At 43.6% G+C, this 15,880-nt stretch overlaps 1 protein-coding gene across 2 annotated transcripts in view; it reads left to right on the forward strand.

The window, feature by feature from the left end:
- The window catches only part of MIB1 (MIB E3 ubiquitin protein ligase 1), a 155,961-nt gene that overhangs the window by 25,491 nt on the left and 114,590 nt on the right, over nt 1-15,880 (forward strand). For both annotated transcript variants that reach the window (XM_073631454.1, XM_073631453.1), the window contains exon 6: nt 150-354. In XM_073631454.1, the coding sequence (XP_073487555.1) occupies nt 150-354 (205 nt within the window). The remainder of the gene's footprint in view (nt 1-149; nt 355-15,880) is intronic.

The raw sequence follows: 15,880 nt of genomic DNA on the forward strand, positions 1-15,880 counted from the left end.
CCCATCAATTTTTTTTGCCCAATTTAAAAGCTCAGAAGTCAATGAGGAGGGTGGCACTGGAATGGAATTTATTTATAGGTTTAGTGCATGTGTTGTACATTTATACTTGCTGGTGCTCTTAAATTCCTTTCTTTTTTTTATTTCTTTAGGTGAGCAAAATGGTAATCGCAATCCAGGTGGTCTGATCATTGGTGATCTTGTGAATATTGATCTAGAACTTGAAATTGTTCAGTCATTGCAACATGGTCATGGAGGCTGGACTGATGGCATGTTTGAAACACTTACAACTACGGGCACGGTCTGTGGCATTGATGAAGATCATGATATTGTAGTACAGTACCCAAGTGGAAATAGGTAAGCTCAGAAATTCACACATGGCTCTTATTAGTAAGGTGCTTTTCTAATTGGTAGAACAAGCCTTCCAGCCTAAAGCTGTATTTACACAGGCGTTTAGCCTACTGATTCTTGTTGCTGGGTTTGATAGTGGTGAGTGGATTGCTGCAGCAACTGAACCTGTACATTGCAATGACAGTCTGTCTGTGGCTGCAGCTATTTGTGGCTGTTCGCACATCCAGCAATTGCCTGCAGTAATTGCGGCTGGATTCACTTTGTGAGGACAGCCACTAATATCTGTGGCTCTCGACAGACTCATTGCAGTGTACAGTAGGCTATCCACCAGCTGCAAACCACAGCTCTCCGTTTACATCTGCGAAACACCCATGCAGTTGCAACATAACTTAAAAGTAAGAGCACTGACCAGCAGATGCCTGCTATTTCTTTTTGTTAGACAGATATCTTCCTCTTTTCCCCCCTCTTAGGCCTTTTTCACACTGGTGCCACGCATTTCCAGGGCAACAAATGCACATCAATACTATTTCCCATTACATCCTTTGTAACTTTACGCACTGCAGTTGGGCTGCACTGTGAAACGTTCTGCATGCTGAATCTTTTTCAAAGGCAAACCAAACAGGCAGCTTCCATTGTAAGTTAATAGGAACAGATCAGAAGTGCATCAGTGTAAAAGGGCTCTTAAACTGGTTTTGTTTGTTAGTGAGAATTTAATCTTTGATTTCTGGACCTTCCCACTCAACATTCCTCTGCGTACCAAGAGTATAATTGCTGTCCGGTAAGGCCCTCTCTTTGGACAGGGGAAAAAGGAAATGGGTGTAAATAGTTCCAAGCACTGGGAAGCCAAGCCCTTAAAAGCCAAGATGAAGAAACTTTTTAGCAAAGGTAGTATGATAGCTTGTATCTTCTTTTAGGTAGGACTTTTAACATTTTAAAATGGTTACATAGTTGGTAAGGTTGAATAAAGACACCAGTTCAACCTGTGAGGTGTGTGTGTCAATAGTAATTCCCATATCCATGTATGTTGTGATCGCAAAGGTGCCCATCTATTCGTTTTTGAAACTATCAATGCTCCCTACTGAAACCACTGCTTGTGGAAGGGAATTCCACAACCTTACTGCTCTGACAGTAAAGAACCCTCTACTCAGTTTAAAGTGTAACTTAACCTTTACAGAAAATCTGTAAGGTGAACTTATACTGGAACCCTTTCCCGTACCTGGTCCTGCTAACCTGGAGTCTGGCGATCACCCATTCTGACATTATGTATAGCCGCTTACCAGTCAGGGGATTTGAAATCCCCGTGGCTTTCTCTCCTCTTTGCCTGTGGTGACATGACGGGCTATGTGGGTACTGATTGGTCGGCGCCGACCAATTAGAATGCTCCTGTATGTACCTCCTTACGAGGTACATTTAGGAGATTAAGCCGAGGGGTTTTCTAAGCCCTGGACCAGTGAGGTGGCTATACTAGGTCTCCTAGGGGGTCATCGCCGGGCTCCAGATCAGCGGGACCGGGGGGGGGGGGATGAGGAGGGGGTCCGGTGTAAGTTCACCTTACAGATTTTTCTGTATAGGTGAACTTACCCTTTAAGGTTGAACCGCTTCTCTTCCAGTTTCAATGTATGGCAGCAGGTCTTTTTCCTTATGCTAAGGTCACCAGTAAGGTATTTGTATATCACTATCATATCTCCTCTCAAGCGTCTCTTCTCCAGAGTGAATACGTTTAATGCTTGTAGTCATTCCTCATAGCTGAGGTCCTCTAGTCCCTTTTATTAGCTTTGTTAATCTTCTCTGGACTTTCTATAGTTCCAGCACATTCTTCTTGAGGACTGGTGCCCAGAACTGGATAGCATACTCAAGATGCGGCCAGACCACAGTCTTGTTGAGTGTCAAAATGATTGTTTTATCTCTAGACTAAATCCCCCAACACCAGTGTCACTCACAGATTTTTTTCGGCACGAGAATCTGCAACATGTATGCAGTTTTCTGCGCAGCAAAAACTGACATGACGAACATTGTGTTGTGAACAGGGCAAAAGATAAAGTGATGACACAGGGTTGATTTACTAAAACTGGAGAGTGTCAAATCTGGTCTAGCCATACATGGTAGCCAATCAGCTTCTCACTTCAGCTTGTTCAATTAAGCTTTGACAAAAAAAAAAAAAAAAAAAAACTGGAAGCTGATTGGCTGCTATGCAGAACTGCACCAGATTTTGTGCACTCAGGGTTTGGTAAATCAACCCCAAGGTGTCATGTCTCTCTGTGCATAAAAAAAAAACGCGCATGAAAACTGATGTCAATGTGCATAAAAACTAACTAAAACGTGCATGAAAAGTGATGTAAACTCCTAAATGTCAGTTGTGCACTTTGCCTAAAGATGTTCAGATGCAGACTGACCAGCTGTTTCTGACAGCGGGCTATTGTTTACAGTTGTTTTCTAAACTAGCAGAAGTGCAAATTTTGTAGGGTTCTGTTTGGGCTGATAAATGAAAATGTTCTTGTTTTATATCAACCAATTTTATAATAGATTGGTTGCTATGAACAGGAGAAATGTTTCATTATAGCATATGTCTCTTGTATAGGGTCTGCAGGAGGTCTATAAATTACAGTTCATAATATGCATTTCTCCAGTTGCTTTGGAAGAGATTTTAATGTAAACATACCTGTATATCTGCATATTATATATGCACTTAACGTCAAAAGCTGGTTGTGAGTCTGTGTATAGAAGCGGTGGTTATAACTGTTCACAGATACAGCTCGGAGACTGTGATGCAGAGGGAAGGCAGTAAACATTCCAAGTTATTTTTATGCTAGCCACACATTATACATTTTTATCTAGCACTTAATTGCTTGAAAGATTAAACATCACAGAGAACTGTCAACTCCGTACGCCGCACGGACCTACAGAAGTGCCTGCGGGTGGCCAAGTCCGTACGGCATACAGACCTCATTTCTCCCTCTTCTTTAAGCTTGGGGTCACTTCAGTGACCCTGAGCTTATATCAGAATTGTTCAGCGGACTCTGCTGAACAATTCTATAACTGTGATCAGTGATTTACAACCCGCTGATTAGAGTTCTTAACCCTAATTGTGACCACTTCCCACACATGCCGCAGCTTCCCTGTCCCCTGACACTCCACCTCCCGCCACTCCCTTTAATTATAAATCCGATCCATTGTCGCTCCAAGAGGCATCTCTCCTTCCCCTCCCGCCGCCTGCAGCTTCTCCCTGCAGTGATCTCTAGCGGGGGGGGGGGGGGGGGGGGGTCGAGTTGGGGCTTGGAAAACGTGTTTACTAAGCTTTCCCAGTGGATATAGGCAGCATTCGCTCCTATAGCCACTGACAGCTGATATATAGTAACCGCGAGTGTTACGATATATCAGACTGTCATTTTCTGAATGAATTAGGAATCTCTATACAGATTCCTCTCCTCATTCATTCATTCATTCAAGTAAAGTGTTACAGAGAAAAGTACTATCTTCAGTCCCTTTCTTTCTCTGTTTCAAAAAAAAAGAGATATAGGGGTCTGTTTAGACCTCTAAAATCTCACCAAAGACCCCCCTCCCCCCAAAAAAAAGAAACACAAAAATAACTGTAAAAAAAAATGTAAAAAGTAAAAAAAAAAAAAATTTTAAAACAGACTCCCCAGGTGCGCCTGCACTCACCCCTCCACGGCTTTCTCAGCTTCTCCCGGCCAACCCTAGCTGTCCTGATTTGGCCAGGAGGAAAAGCCGGAAGACCATAACGAATATTAATTCGCTATTGTCACAAGTGGGTGGATTCAGGGTTCAATGCTCTGCACCCCGAGCCCAACCTTTTCAATTAGAGCCTTGGGCTCTAATCATGTGGCTTGAAAAAAAAAAACTCCATACAAACGTATGAGTCCGGCACCCTCCAATGGACCAGCCGCTCCTGGTAAGACCCCTTTCACATGCTATTCTCTATGGGACGGTCGGGTGGAAACAGACTGCCTGTCCAGTTCCATCGGATACCATCCGATCCGAATTGCTAGATGGATGGGCAATGCAATCCCCATTCCTCTGTTTTTAGCAGACTTGACTGGATCGGATGCAGGCGGGTGTAAATGGACACCTGTCCATTTTACATCAGCCTGTCCTTAGAGAACAATGGGTTGTCCGAGTGGGCACGCCTAAAAAACGGAAAGGAAGATCAGATTGGTGTGCTTGTGTGAAAGGGGCTAAAGGCCTTGTTCGCACAAGGCATACACAGCGTACCTTTACAGGGATGCACAGGTGTTCCATGCATCTCTGTACAGGAAGTCCCATTGATGTAATTTGGGATGTGGCTCCTGCACGAACAGAGCCGTTGCTCCCAATTTTACATCAATGTAGGTCCACATGCATGTCCCTGAGCTCACACTGTCTGCGTTCGGGGTCATGTACCCACACCCATACGGGCATTAGATTGGGAACAACAGCTATGCCCGTGCAGCCATCGCATCCCGATTGACATAACAGGGACTGCATGTACGGGGATGCATGGAACACCTGTGCATTCCTGCGCGGATAAACATGGCCCCCCATGGACGTACACTTTAGTATGCCACATGTGTACGAGGCTTTAGTAGCAATTTAGCAGGAATTTTGTAAGTTATTTTGTGTTTTATGTGCACTAATAATGATTTTATAGTTTTTTCAAACATTCACGCAAATATCGTACTGCCTTAACCACTTGCTTACTAGGCACTTAAACCCCCCTCCTATCCAGACCAATTTTCAGCTTTCAGTGCTCTCACACTTGGAATGACAATTACTCAGTCATGCAACACTGTACCCAAATGATTTTTTTGTCCTTTTTTTCATACAAATAGAGCTTTATTTTTGTGGTATTTGATCACCTCTGGGTTTTTTTTTTTTGCGCTATAAATGAAAAAAGACCGAAGATTTTGAAAAAAAACGAATTTTTCTTAATTTCTGTGATTAAAATTTTGCAAATTAGTAATTTTTCTTCATAAATTTTGGCCACAATTTATACTGCTACATATCTTTGGTAAAAATAACCAAAAATTTGTGGAAATTATTTGGTCTGTGTACATCTGATGTACTGGTGGCCTATCTCATTTCCTGAGACCCTAACAAGCCAGGAAAGTACAAATGCCCCCCAAATAACCCCTTTTTGGAAAGTAGACATTGCAATGTATTTAATTAGAGGCATGGTGAGTTATTTGAAGTTGTATTTTTTCCCACAATTCTTTGCAAAATTGAGACCCCCCCCCACACACACACAAAATTGTCATTGTAATAGCTTATTTCTCTCACATGGCATGTGTATACCACAAATGACACCCCAAAATACATTCTGCTACTCCTCCTGAGTATTACGATACCACATGTGTGGGACTTTTTCACTGCCTGGCCACATACAGAGGCCCAACATGCATGGAGCACCATCAGATGTTCTAGGAGCATAAATTACACATCACATTTCCCAACCACCTATTACGCTTTTGAAGGCCCTGGAGCACCGGGACAATGGAAACACCCACAAAATGACCCCATTTTGGAAAGCTAACACCCCCCAACGTATAATCTATGAGGCATAATGAGTCTTTTGAACGGTTCATTTTTTTCCAGAAGTTTTTGAAAAATGTGGAAAAAAAATGAAAACGCATTTTTTTTTTTTTTTTTACACAAAGTTGTCCGTTTATAAGATATTTCCAACACATAGCATGGATAGCAAAAATGACACCCCAAAATACATTCTGCTACTCCTCCTGAGTATGGCGATACCACATGTGTGAAACTTCTACACAGCCTGGCCACATACAGAGATCCAACATGCAAGGAACACCGTCAGGTGTTCCAGGGACACATAGCATGCACATACCAAGAATTACACCCCAAAATACATTATGCTGAGCAAAGCGTAAACAAAAGATTACCTGTGGTTGTAGTAGCGCAGTTGTACACAGGAGGATAGCACTGGTCCAGGCAGCAGGCAGGGACTTGGTCAGCAGCGGCGAACACAATTGTCCAGGCAGCAGGCAGGGTTACTGTCCATATAAAGTCCAGGGTCAGTGCAGGCAGAGACATTGTCCGCAGTGCCAAAAATATTGGTCCTGGTAGTAAGCAGGTCCATGTTGTGTGGTCAGTGTGACAGGCAGAGGCATGACGGCAGTAAGTCCTACAGGCAGAAGTAGGCCCTCGTTCAGGACAGAATGGGGACAGGGGTAGAGGCTTCTCCCACCCAAATCTCTTTGAAGCCTCCGAGTCTCCAGACCCTAATCTAGGATTGAGAAAACAAAAAAAATTGTTTTCTTCATCCAGAAAAACAATTCTGGAGCCCCTCACATATGTGAGACCCCTGTGTTGAATCCCACTAGTCCAGTACCAGGGTACAAGATCAGTCCAAGAGGCAGGCAAATATCATGTTCAAACAGTCCAAGGTCAGTTCCGGATCAGGCAGAGGTATGTACAAAATCGTTAGGCAGAAGCATGGTCGAATAACATTCCAGGGTCAGTTCCAGATCAGGCAGAGGTATGTACAGAATCATTAGGCAGAAGCGTGGTCAAATAACAAGCCAGGGTCAGTTACAGAGCAGGCAGTGGCATAAGGGGTGTGAGGGTAAATTGCAGGAACGGAGGCTTACGTTTACCATACTTCACTAATAATTTAGTGAAGTATGGTAACAGCGAAAACATTCACCTACGCAGAGGCCTGGTTCAGAAGGACATTGTGCACAATAAAAAGATGTGTCTCTTCTGAATCCTGCTCTGGTACACACCTTACATTTTTTTTTTGCCGTCGTTGGCCTGTTGGTTTGGGAGGGATCTTATCGGGAAAGTGGCGTTCGGAGAGTCGACTTAGAACATCTGATCGGATATTTTCTGGGGGGCCATTCGGGAATATAAGGGCAGTGAAAACTTCCTCCTGGTAGCCAAGGCAGCGTTTGGGGTTTTGGGTGGAGTTACGATAAATGACATATGAATTGTAGATGGCCAAATGAAAAAAATAAATTTACGATAAATGACATCTGAATTGTAGATGGCCAAATGAAAAAAATAAATTGCGACTTTCTTATACCAATGGTATGTCCGTCTTGTAGCAAGGTACGGTTCCAGCATCTGGTCATTCAAGTCGACTCCCCCCATAAACAAATTATAATCATAAAGGCATTTAGGTTTCTGTATGGGGCCATTTCTTTTGGGGATTTCCATGAAGGTATCATCATGGATTGAAGACAACATGTACACATCTCTTTTGTCTCTCCACTTCACTGCCAAAATCTCATTGTTTCGTAGACTTGCCGTTTCTCCTTTTCTCAATTTCTTATTGACCAGACTTTGAGGAAAGCCCTTCCGGTTCTTTTTTACGGTACCACATGCAGGCGTCTTCTTCCGATGAAGGTTGTGGAACAGGGGCAGAGATGTGTAGACGTTGTCTACATACAGGTGGTAGCCTTTCTCCAGTAGGGGGTATGTGAGGTCCCAAACAATTTTCCCGCTTGATCCCAAGTGGTCTGGGCAATTAGGGGGTTGCAGCTGGGTGTCCTTCCCTTCGTACACTTTGAAGGCATACATGTAACCTGTGACTCGGTCACATAATTTGTATACCTTCACCCCATAGCGGGCCCTTTTACTGGGAATATATTGTTTTATTCTAAGCCTGCCACTAAACTTAACAAGGGACTCATCCACACATATCTTTTGGTCCGGGGTAAACAGCAGGGGGAATAGTGCAGAAAAATAATTTAAAAGTGGCCGAATTTTGAAAAGTCTGTCATAGTTTGGGTCATTTCGGGGAGGGCACTGGGTATTGTCATTGAAATGAAGAAACCTCAATATCATGAGGTATCTGTTTCTGGGCATTACCTTGGAGAATACTGGCATGTGTTGGAGGGGGTGGGTTGACCAATAGGACATCAAAGTGTTTTTTTTTTGTGAGTCCCATATTAAATGTGAGCCCTAAAAAAACCTTCAACTCCTCCACCGTTAGGTCTCTCCACTCATAGGGACGGGCATAGTAGGACGTTGGATTATTCAAAATAAATTGCTGTGCATAAAGGTTGCACTGGGCCACAATATTTGACAGCATGTCCTCGGTAAAAATTAAATTAAAAAAATCTATTGGGGAAAAATTCTCCGTGTTCACCTGGACTCCTGGCTGGGCAGTGAAAGGGGGAATGTTGGCTTCTCTTGAATTAGGAGGAAGCCACAAGGGGTTAGGCTGGCATGGGTCCTTGGCCTTTCTTGCCGAGGCACTGCGGTGCTGGTGGATGGCACTGCGGTGCTGGTGGATGGCACTGTGGTGCTGGTGGATGGCACTGCCTCCTCACCAGAATGCCTTCGTTTGGCGGGCCGAATATCTTCCTCCTATGAGTCACTCAGTGTTCCACTACTGAGGACTGGCTCATAATTTATGTCCGACTCAGAATCAGAGTCGGAAAGGGAATCCGAAAAAGAGAGCTCCCCGTTGCTCTCGTCGGCCTGGGACAGTATTTGGTACGCCTCCTCGGCGGAGAAGCTTCTTTTGGACATAGTTGCTAAGCCTGCACTGATGGGCACTGAGGTGGCACAGAGGGGCACTGATGAGGAGGAACAGATGTGCGCTGATGAGGTGGAACAGATGTGCAGATGTGCACTGATGAGGTGGCACAGGTGGGCACTGATGAGGTGGCACAGGTGGGCACTGATGAGGTGGAACAGATGTGCACTGAGATGGCACAGATGTGCACTGATGAGGTGGCACAGATGTGCACTGATGAGGTGGCACAGATGTGCACTGATGAGGTGGCACAGATGTGCACTGATTGCACAGATGTGCACTGAGGCAGCACAGATGGGCACTGATTGGCACAGGTGGGCACTGATGAGGTGGCACAGGTGGACACTGATGAGGTGGCACAGGTGGGCACTGATTGTGCAGATGTGCAGCTGGACACTGATCACCGCTGGGCAGACAGGTGGGCACCGATGGGCACTGGTGCACTGTACTGATGGGGGCACTGTATGGATGGGCACTGTACTGATGGGGGCACTGTATGGATGGGCACTGTACTGATGGGCACTGTATAGTAGTTTTTGTAACTCACAGATCGCTGACAGAAACGCTGTCTCTGTGTGAGGAGAGAGAGCCGGCAATGAGAGATGATCTCAAATGTTTACATTTGAGATCATCGCTCATTGGCCATGGGGATCGCGCTGTAAATGGCCGCTGTGATTGGCCATTTACAGCGATCTGTGATTGACTGTGTCCAAGGGACACGGCCAACACAGAATTTCCCCGTTGCGCGCTCGTGAGCGCGCATGGGGAGCAAGGAAAGGGGAGGCCGGGAATTGACATCCGCGCTGTAGCCGTCATTCGGCTACGGCCGGATGTCAGGTGGTTAAAATTCAGTAGCACCTCCAATTTTCACTATTTCTCAAAAAGGCACAATCTAAAGTTTACAAATATTTGTTAACTCAATACAGGTTAAGCTTTTGTATATTTAGCAGGAATTTTGTAATATTTGCTGTGTTTGTATCTGCTAATTATGATTTTAGTGTGTTTTTAGTGAAAATATTGCTTTGGTAAAAATTTGCGCAAATATTGTGGGGCCTTAAAAATCAATAACACCTTCTTTTTATTCTACTGATCCTATGCTTTCTGAAAATAACTGGTTGGGGGGGGGGGGGGGGTCTTTCACAAATTCTGAATACTGTAAGGGAAAAATGAAAACCTTCAGATTTTTAGAGAAATTTGTTTATATTTTTGCGTACGTTTGATTTTAACCATTTTACAAAAAAGGCGCAATGTAAAAATTACAAATATTTGTTATGTATTACCTCCCATACAGGTAAAGCTTTTATATTTAGTTGGAATTTTGTAAAATTAGCTGTGTTTTTATCTGCTAATAATGGTTTTAGTGTATTTTTAGCAAAAATATTGTGTTGATAAACATTTGCGCCAATATCACATGGCCTAAAAAAACAGTAGCACCTTCTTTTTATTCCAGAGGTCATATGCTTTCAGAAAATATATGGTTTGGGGGGTCTTTTACAAACTCTGAAAGCTGTAAGTGAAAAGGGAAAACCTCCAGATTTATAGAGAATTTTTTGGGTACGTTGGATTTTCACCATTTTGCAAAAAGGCGCAATTTTAAATTTACAAATATTTGTTATTAACTTCATCCAGGTTAAGCTTTTATATTTAGTAGGAATTTTGTAAAATTGACTGTGTTGTTATCTGCTAATGGTTTTAGTGTATTTTTTGCAAATTTATTGGTTTGATAAACATTTGCGCAAATGCCGCGGGGTCTAAAAAATCAGTAGCACCTTCTTTTTATTCTAATAATCATGTGCTTTCAGAAAATATATGGTTTGGGCGGTCTTTTACAAACTCTAAAAGCTATAAGTGAAAAATAAAAAAGCAAAGGAAAAATTGCAAAAATGGTCTGGCTACTGAGTGTACAAAATGAAGCATAGGGCCTGGCAGCGAAAGGGTTTAATGGGATAAAAAAATCTGATATACTTCAATAAATACGTGTCAGCCATGTGACTGACAAATTGCTACATATCAGATTGTTCCTGTCTCTTCTCAGTAAGACCCCTTTCACACTGGAGGCATTTTTAAGGCTCTTTAGCTCTACAAATAACGCCTGTAAAGTGCCTGAATAATTTACACTGGGGCACAGTGCTGGCAGGACGTTAAAAAAAGTCCTGCAAGCAGCATCTTTGGGGGGCGCTTTAGGAGCAGTATATACATCGCTACTAAAGCGCCTCTGCCCATTGAAATCAATCGGCAGCGACGCTTTTAACCCTTTATTCGGCCGCTAGCAGGGGTTAAAAGCGCCCCCAAATGCGCCTCTAAAACGACGGTAAAGTGCCGCTAACGCGGCAGCGCTGTCAGTGTCAATGGGCTCTAAATTAGGTATGGGCGAACAGTTCGGCCCGAGCATAAGTTCGGGCCTAACTTTGGTTGTTCGGATGTTCTGCGAACACCGAACAATATGTGGTGTTCGAGGCAAATTCGAAAGCCGCCGGGACATTAACATGAAAAATCAAAAGTGTTCATTTTAAAGGCTTATATGCAAGTTACTGTCATAAAAAAGTGTTTGGGGACCCAGGTCCTGCCCCAGGGGACATGTATATCAATGCAAAAAAAAGTTTTAAAAATGGCCATTTTTTCGGGAGCAGTGATTTTACTAATGCTTAAAGTGAAACAATAAAAGTGAAATATTCCTTTAAATTTCATGGGGGGTGTCTATAGTATGCCTGTAAAGTGGCACATTTTTCCCATGTTTAGAACAGTCCCTGCACAAAATGACATTTCTAAAGGAAAAAAGTAATTTAAAAGTACTCACAGCTATAATGAATTGTCGGTCCCGGCAATACAGATAAAAGTAATTGAAAAAACGGCATCGGATTCCCCCCCCCCCCCGTCCATTACCAGGCCCATCGGGTCTGGTATGACTATTAAGGGGAACTCCGAACCAAAATTAAAAAAAAAAAATTGCCTGGGGGTCCCCCCCAAAAATCCATACCAGACCCTTATCCGAGCACGCAACCTGGCAGGCCGCAGAAAAATAGAGGGGGGACGAGAGAGCGCCCCCGCTCCTGAACCGTACCAGGTCACATGCCCTCAACATGGGGAGGGTACTTTAGGGTAGACCCCGGAAGCACCTTGTCCCCATATTGATGGGGACAAGGGCCTCATCCCCACAACCCTTGCCCGGTGGTTGTGGGGGTCTGCGGGCGGGGGCTTATTGGAATCTGGAAGCCCCCTTTAACAAGGGGACACCAGATCCCGGCCCCCCCCCCCCCCCGTTTGAAATGGTAACAGGTACATTGTACCCCTACCATTTCACAAAAAAAGTGTCAAAATGTAAAAAAAAAAAAAAAACACAAGACATACTTTGGGACAAGACCCCGCCCCCCTCTGACGCACGGGGACTTCCCAATGGCTTCCCCGTAGCATCAGAGGGGACGGGGCCACCCATGGGGAAGTCCCCTGGGTATGTCACAGTGTGGCGCCGCCCTCAGTTATATAGGAACTGTCACCTGTGAGGACGCGTCAGACGGTGGGAGCCTCCCATTGAGGTAGATCAGTGGCGGCCTGCGGGTTTTTTTCTTTTTTTTCTTTTTCAGTCTGTCGGCGGATCGAGAGAAGATGATGAATGGACTTCGTGGAGATTTTTATTTTTTAATTAAGGACTTGTCCCAAAGTGTGTCTTGTGGTTTTTTTAACATTTTGACACTTTTTTTGTGAAATGGTACGGGTCGGTACCGTTTCAAACAGGGGGGGTGGGATCTGGGGGTCCCCTTGTTAAAGGGGGCTTCCTGATTCCGATAAGCCCCCCGCCCGCAGACCCCCACAACCAGTGGGCAAGGGTTGTGGGGTTGAGGCCCTTGTCCCCATCAACATGGGGACAGGGTGCTTTGGGGGGCTTTGAAGGGCATGTGGCCTGGTATGGTTCAGGAGGGGGGCACTCTCTCGTCCTCCCCTCTTCCTGTGGCCTGCCAAATTGCATGCTCGGATAAGGGTCTGGTATGGATTTTTGGGGGGACCCCCACGCCATTTTTTTTTAAATTTTGGAGCGAAGTTCCCCTTAAAATCCATACCAGACATGCAGGGTCTGGTATGGATTTTGATGGGGACCCCCTAGGCCATTTTGTAAAAAAAAAATTGGCGCAGGGTTCCCCTTATTATCCATACCATACCTGAAGGGCCTGGTATGGAATTTGGGGGGACCCCCACACAATTTTTTTATTTTTTTTAATTTTGGTTCGGGGTTCCCCTTAATATTCATACCAGACCCAGAGGGCCTGGTAATGGACGGGGGGGGGGGGATCCCATGCCATTTTTTTCAATGACTTTTATCTGTATTGCCGGGACCGACAATTCATTATAGCCGCGAGAACTTTTAAATGACTTTTTTTTTTTCCTTTAGAAATGTCATTTTGTGCAGGGACTGTTCTAAAAACGGGAAAAATGAGCAACTTTACAGGCATACTATAGACACCCCGCTGCCGCCCCCCGGTACAAAAATTAAAGGAATATTTCATTTTTATTGTTTCACTTTAAGCATTATTAAAATCACTGCTCCCGAAAAAAAAAAACGGCCGTTTTTAACCACTTCAGCCCCGGAAGGATTTACCCCCTTCCTGACCAGAGCACTTTTTACAATTTGGCACTGCGTCGCTTTAACTGCTAATTGCGCGGTCATTCAATGCTGTACCCAAACAAAATTTGCATCCTTTTCTTCCCACAATAGAGCTTTCTTTTGATGGTATTTGATCACCTCTGCGGTTTTTATTTTTACGGAACGGAAAAACGGAAAAAACCTAAAATTTAAAAAAAAAAAGTGATATTTTCTACTTTTTGTTATAAAAAAAAATCCAATAAACTCAATTTTAGTCATACATTTAGGCCAAAATGTATTCGGCCACATTTCTTTGGTAAAAAAAATGTCAATAAGCGTATATTTATTGGTTTGCGCAAAAGTTATAGCGTCTACAAACTAGGGTACATTTTCTGGAATTTACACAGCTTTTAGTTTGCCTATCTCATTTCTGGAGGTGCTATAATGGCAGGGCAGTACAACCCCCCCCCCAAATGAATATTAATTTTTTTTTTTGTCCCAAGTGATTTGAATAATGACAAAAAAAAAAAATGTACAAAAAGTTGTCACTAATTGATATATTGCTCACACAGGCCATGGGTATATGTGGAATTGCACCCCAAAATACTGTACATTTAGCTGCTTATCCTGAGTATGGGGATACCACATGTGTGGGACTCCTAACTTTTGGGGCAGATGCCCCCATGCTTCGACATATATAAATGGTGCATGTATCCCCATCATAAGAAGTGGGTGGATGAAGGGAGGTATTCTAATGGTTAGCATACCCACCGATCAATCTCTTTTTTTTCGTTCAGCCCACAGGCTGCATGAAAAAAAAAGAAAAAAAAAAAAAAAAAGATTACAATATATGCCTAACAAGGACCAGCAACGTACTGGTATGTTGCTGGACTTTGAGTGGTTATACCAGAATGATGCCTGCAGGTTTAGGCATCATCTTGATATCATTCTTTTCAGCCAGCGGTCGGCTTTCATGTAAAAGCAATCACAGTGGCTAATTAGCCTCTAGACTGCTTTTACAAGCAGTGGGAGGGAATGCCCCCCCCCCCCCCCCCCCCCCCATCTTCTATGTTTTTTTATGGCTCTCCTGTCCCAACAGGGAACCTGAGAATGCAGCCGGTGATTCAGCCAGCTGACCATAGAGCTGATCAGAGACCAGAGTGCCACCAACATCTCTATGGCCTAAGAAACCGGAAGCTACGAGCATTTCATGACTTAGATTTCGCCGGATGTAAACCGCTCCATTGGGAAATTGGGAAAGCATTTAATCACACCGATCTTAATGTGGTCAGATGCTTTGAGGGCATAGGAATCTAGGGTCTAATAGACCCCAATTTTTTCAAAAAAAAAGAGTACCTGTCACTACCTATTGCTATCATAGGGGATATTTACATTCCCTGAGATAGCAATAAAAATGATTTAAAAAAAAAAAAAAAAGAAAAATGAAAGGAACAGTTTAAAAATAAGATAAAAAAGCAAAAAAAAAAATAGCACCCCTGTCCCCCCCTGCTCTCGCGCAAAGGCGAACGCAAGCGTCGGTCTGGCGTCAAATGTAAACAGCAATTGCACCATGCATGTGAGGTATCACCGCGAAAGTCAGATCGAGGGCAGTCATTTTAGCAGTAGACCTCCTCTGTAAATCTAAAGTGGTAACCTGTAAAGCCTTTTAAAATGTATTTAGTTTGTCGCCACTGCACGTTTGTGCGCAATTTAAAGCATGTCATGTTTGGTAACCATGTACTTGGCCTAAGATCATCTTTTTTATTTCATCAAACATTTGGGCAATATAGTGTGTTTTAGTGCATTAAAATTTTAAAAAAGTGTTTTTTCCCAAAAAAATACGTTTGAAAAATCGCTGCGCAAATACTGTGTGAAAAAAAAAATGAAACGCCCACCATTTTAATCTGTGGGGCATTTGCTTTAAAAAAAAATATATAATGTTTGGAGGTTCAAAGTGATTTTCTTGCAAAAAAAAAAAAAGTGTCAGAAAGGGCTTTGTCTTCAAGTGGTTAGAAGAGTGGGTGATGTGTGACATAAGCTTCTAAATGTTGTGCATAAAATGCCAGAACAGTTCAAACCCCCCCCGCTCGGCGATCAGGTGGCTAAACCTTTATTAGGTAATAAACGGCGGGTACCCTGACACTATAAAAAATAAACTAACCAGCGTCACCCGTAACAGTTATACGGCGATCATTGGTGAAAGGGTTAACTAGGGAGCAATCAAGGGGTTAAAACCTTTATTAGGTAGTATATGGGGGTCCCTGACGCTATAAAACGCTGACGGCGAACCTATATATTTACCTCCCTAACTAGCGTCACCAGTGACACTAATACAGCGATCAGAAAAACGATCGCTTAGTGACACTGGCGACGGGGGGGTGATTACGGGGCTAAAATTTTATTAGGAGGGGTTAGGGGGTATCCTAGACCAAAAGGGGGCTACCACTAACTGCCCT

This window comes from Aquarana catesbeiana, linkage group LG05, assembly GCF_042186555.1.
Source record: "Aquarana catesbeiana isolate 2022-GZ linkage group LG05, ASM4218655v1, whole genome shotgun sequence".
NCBI lineage: Eukaryota > Metazoa > Chordata > Amphibia > Anura > Ranidae > Aquarana > Aquarana catesbeiana.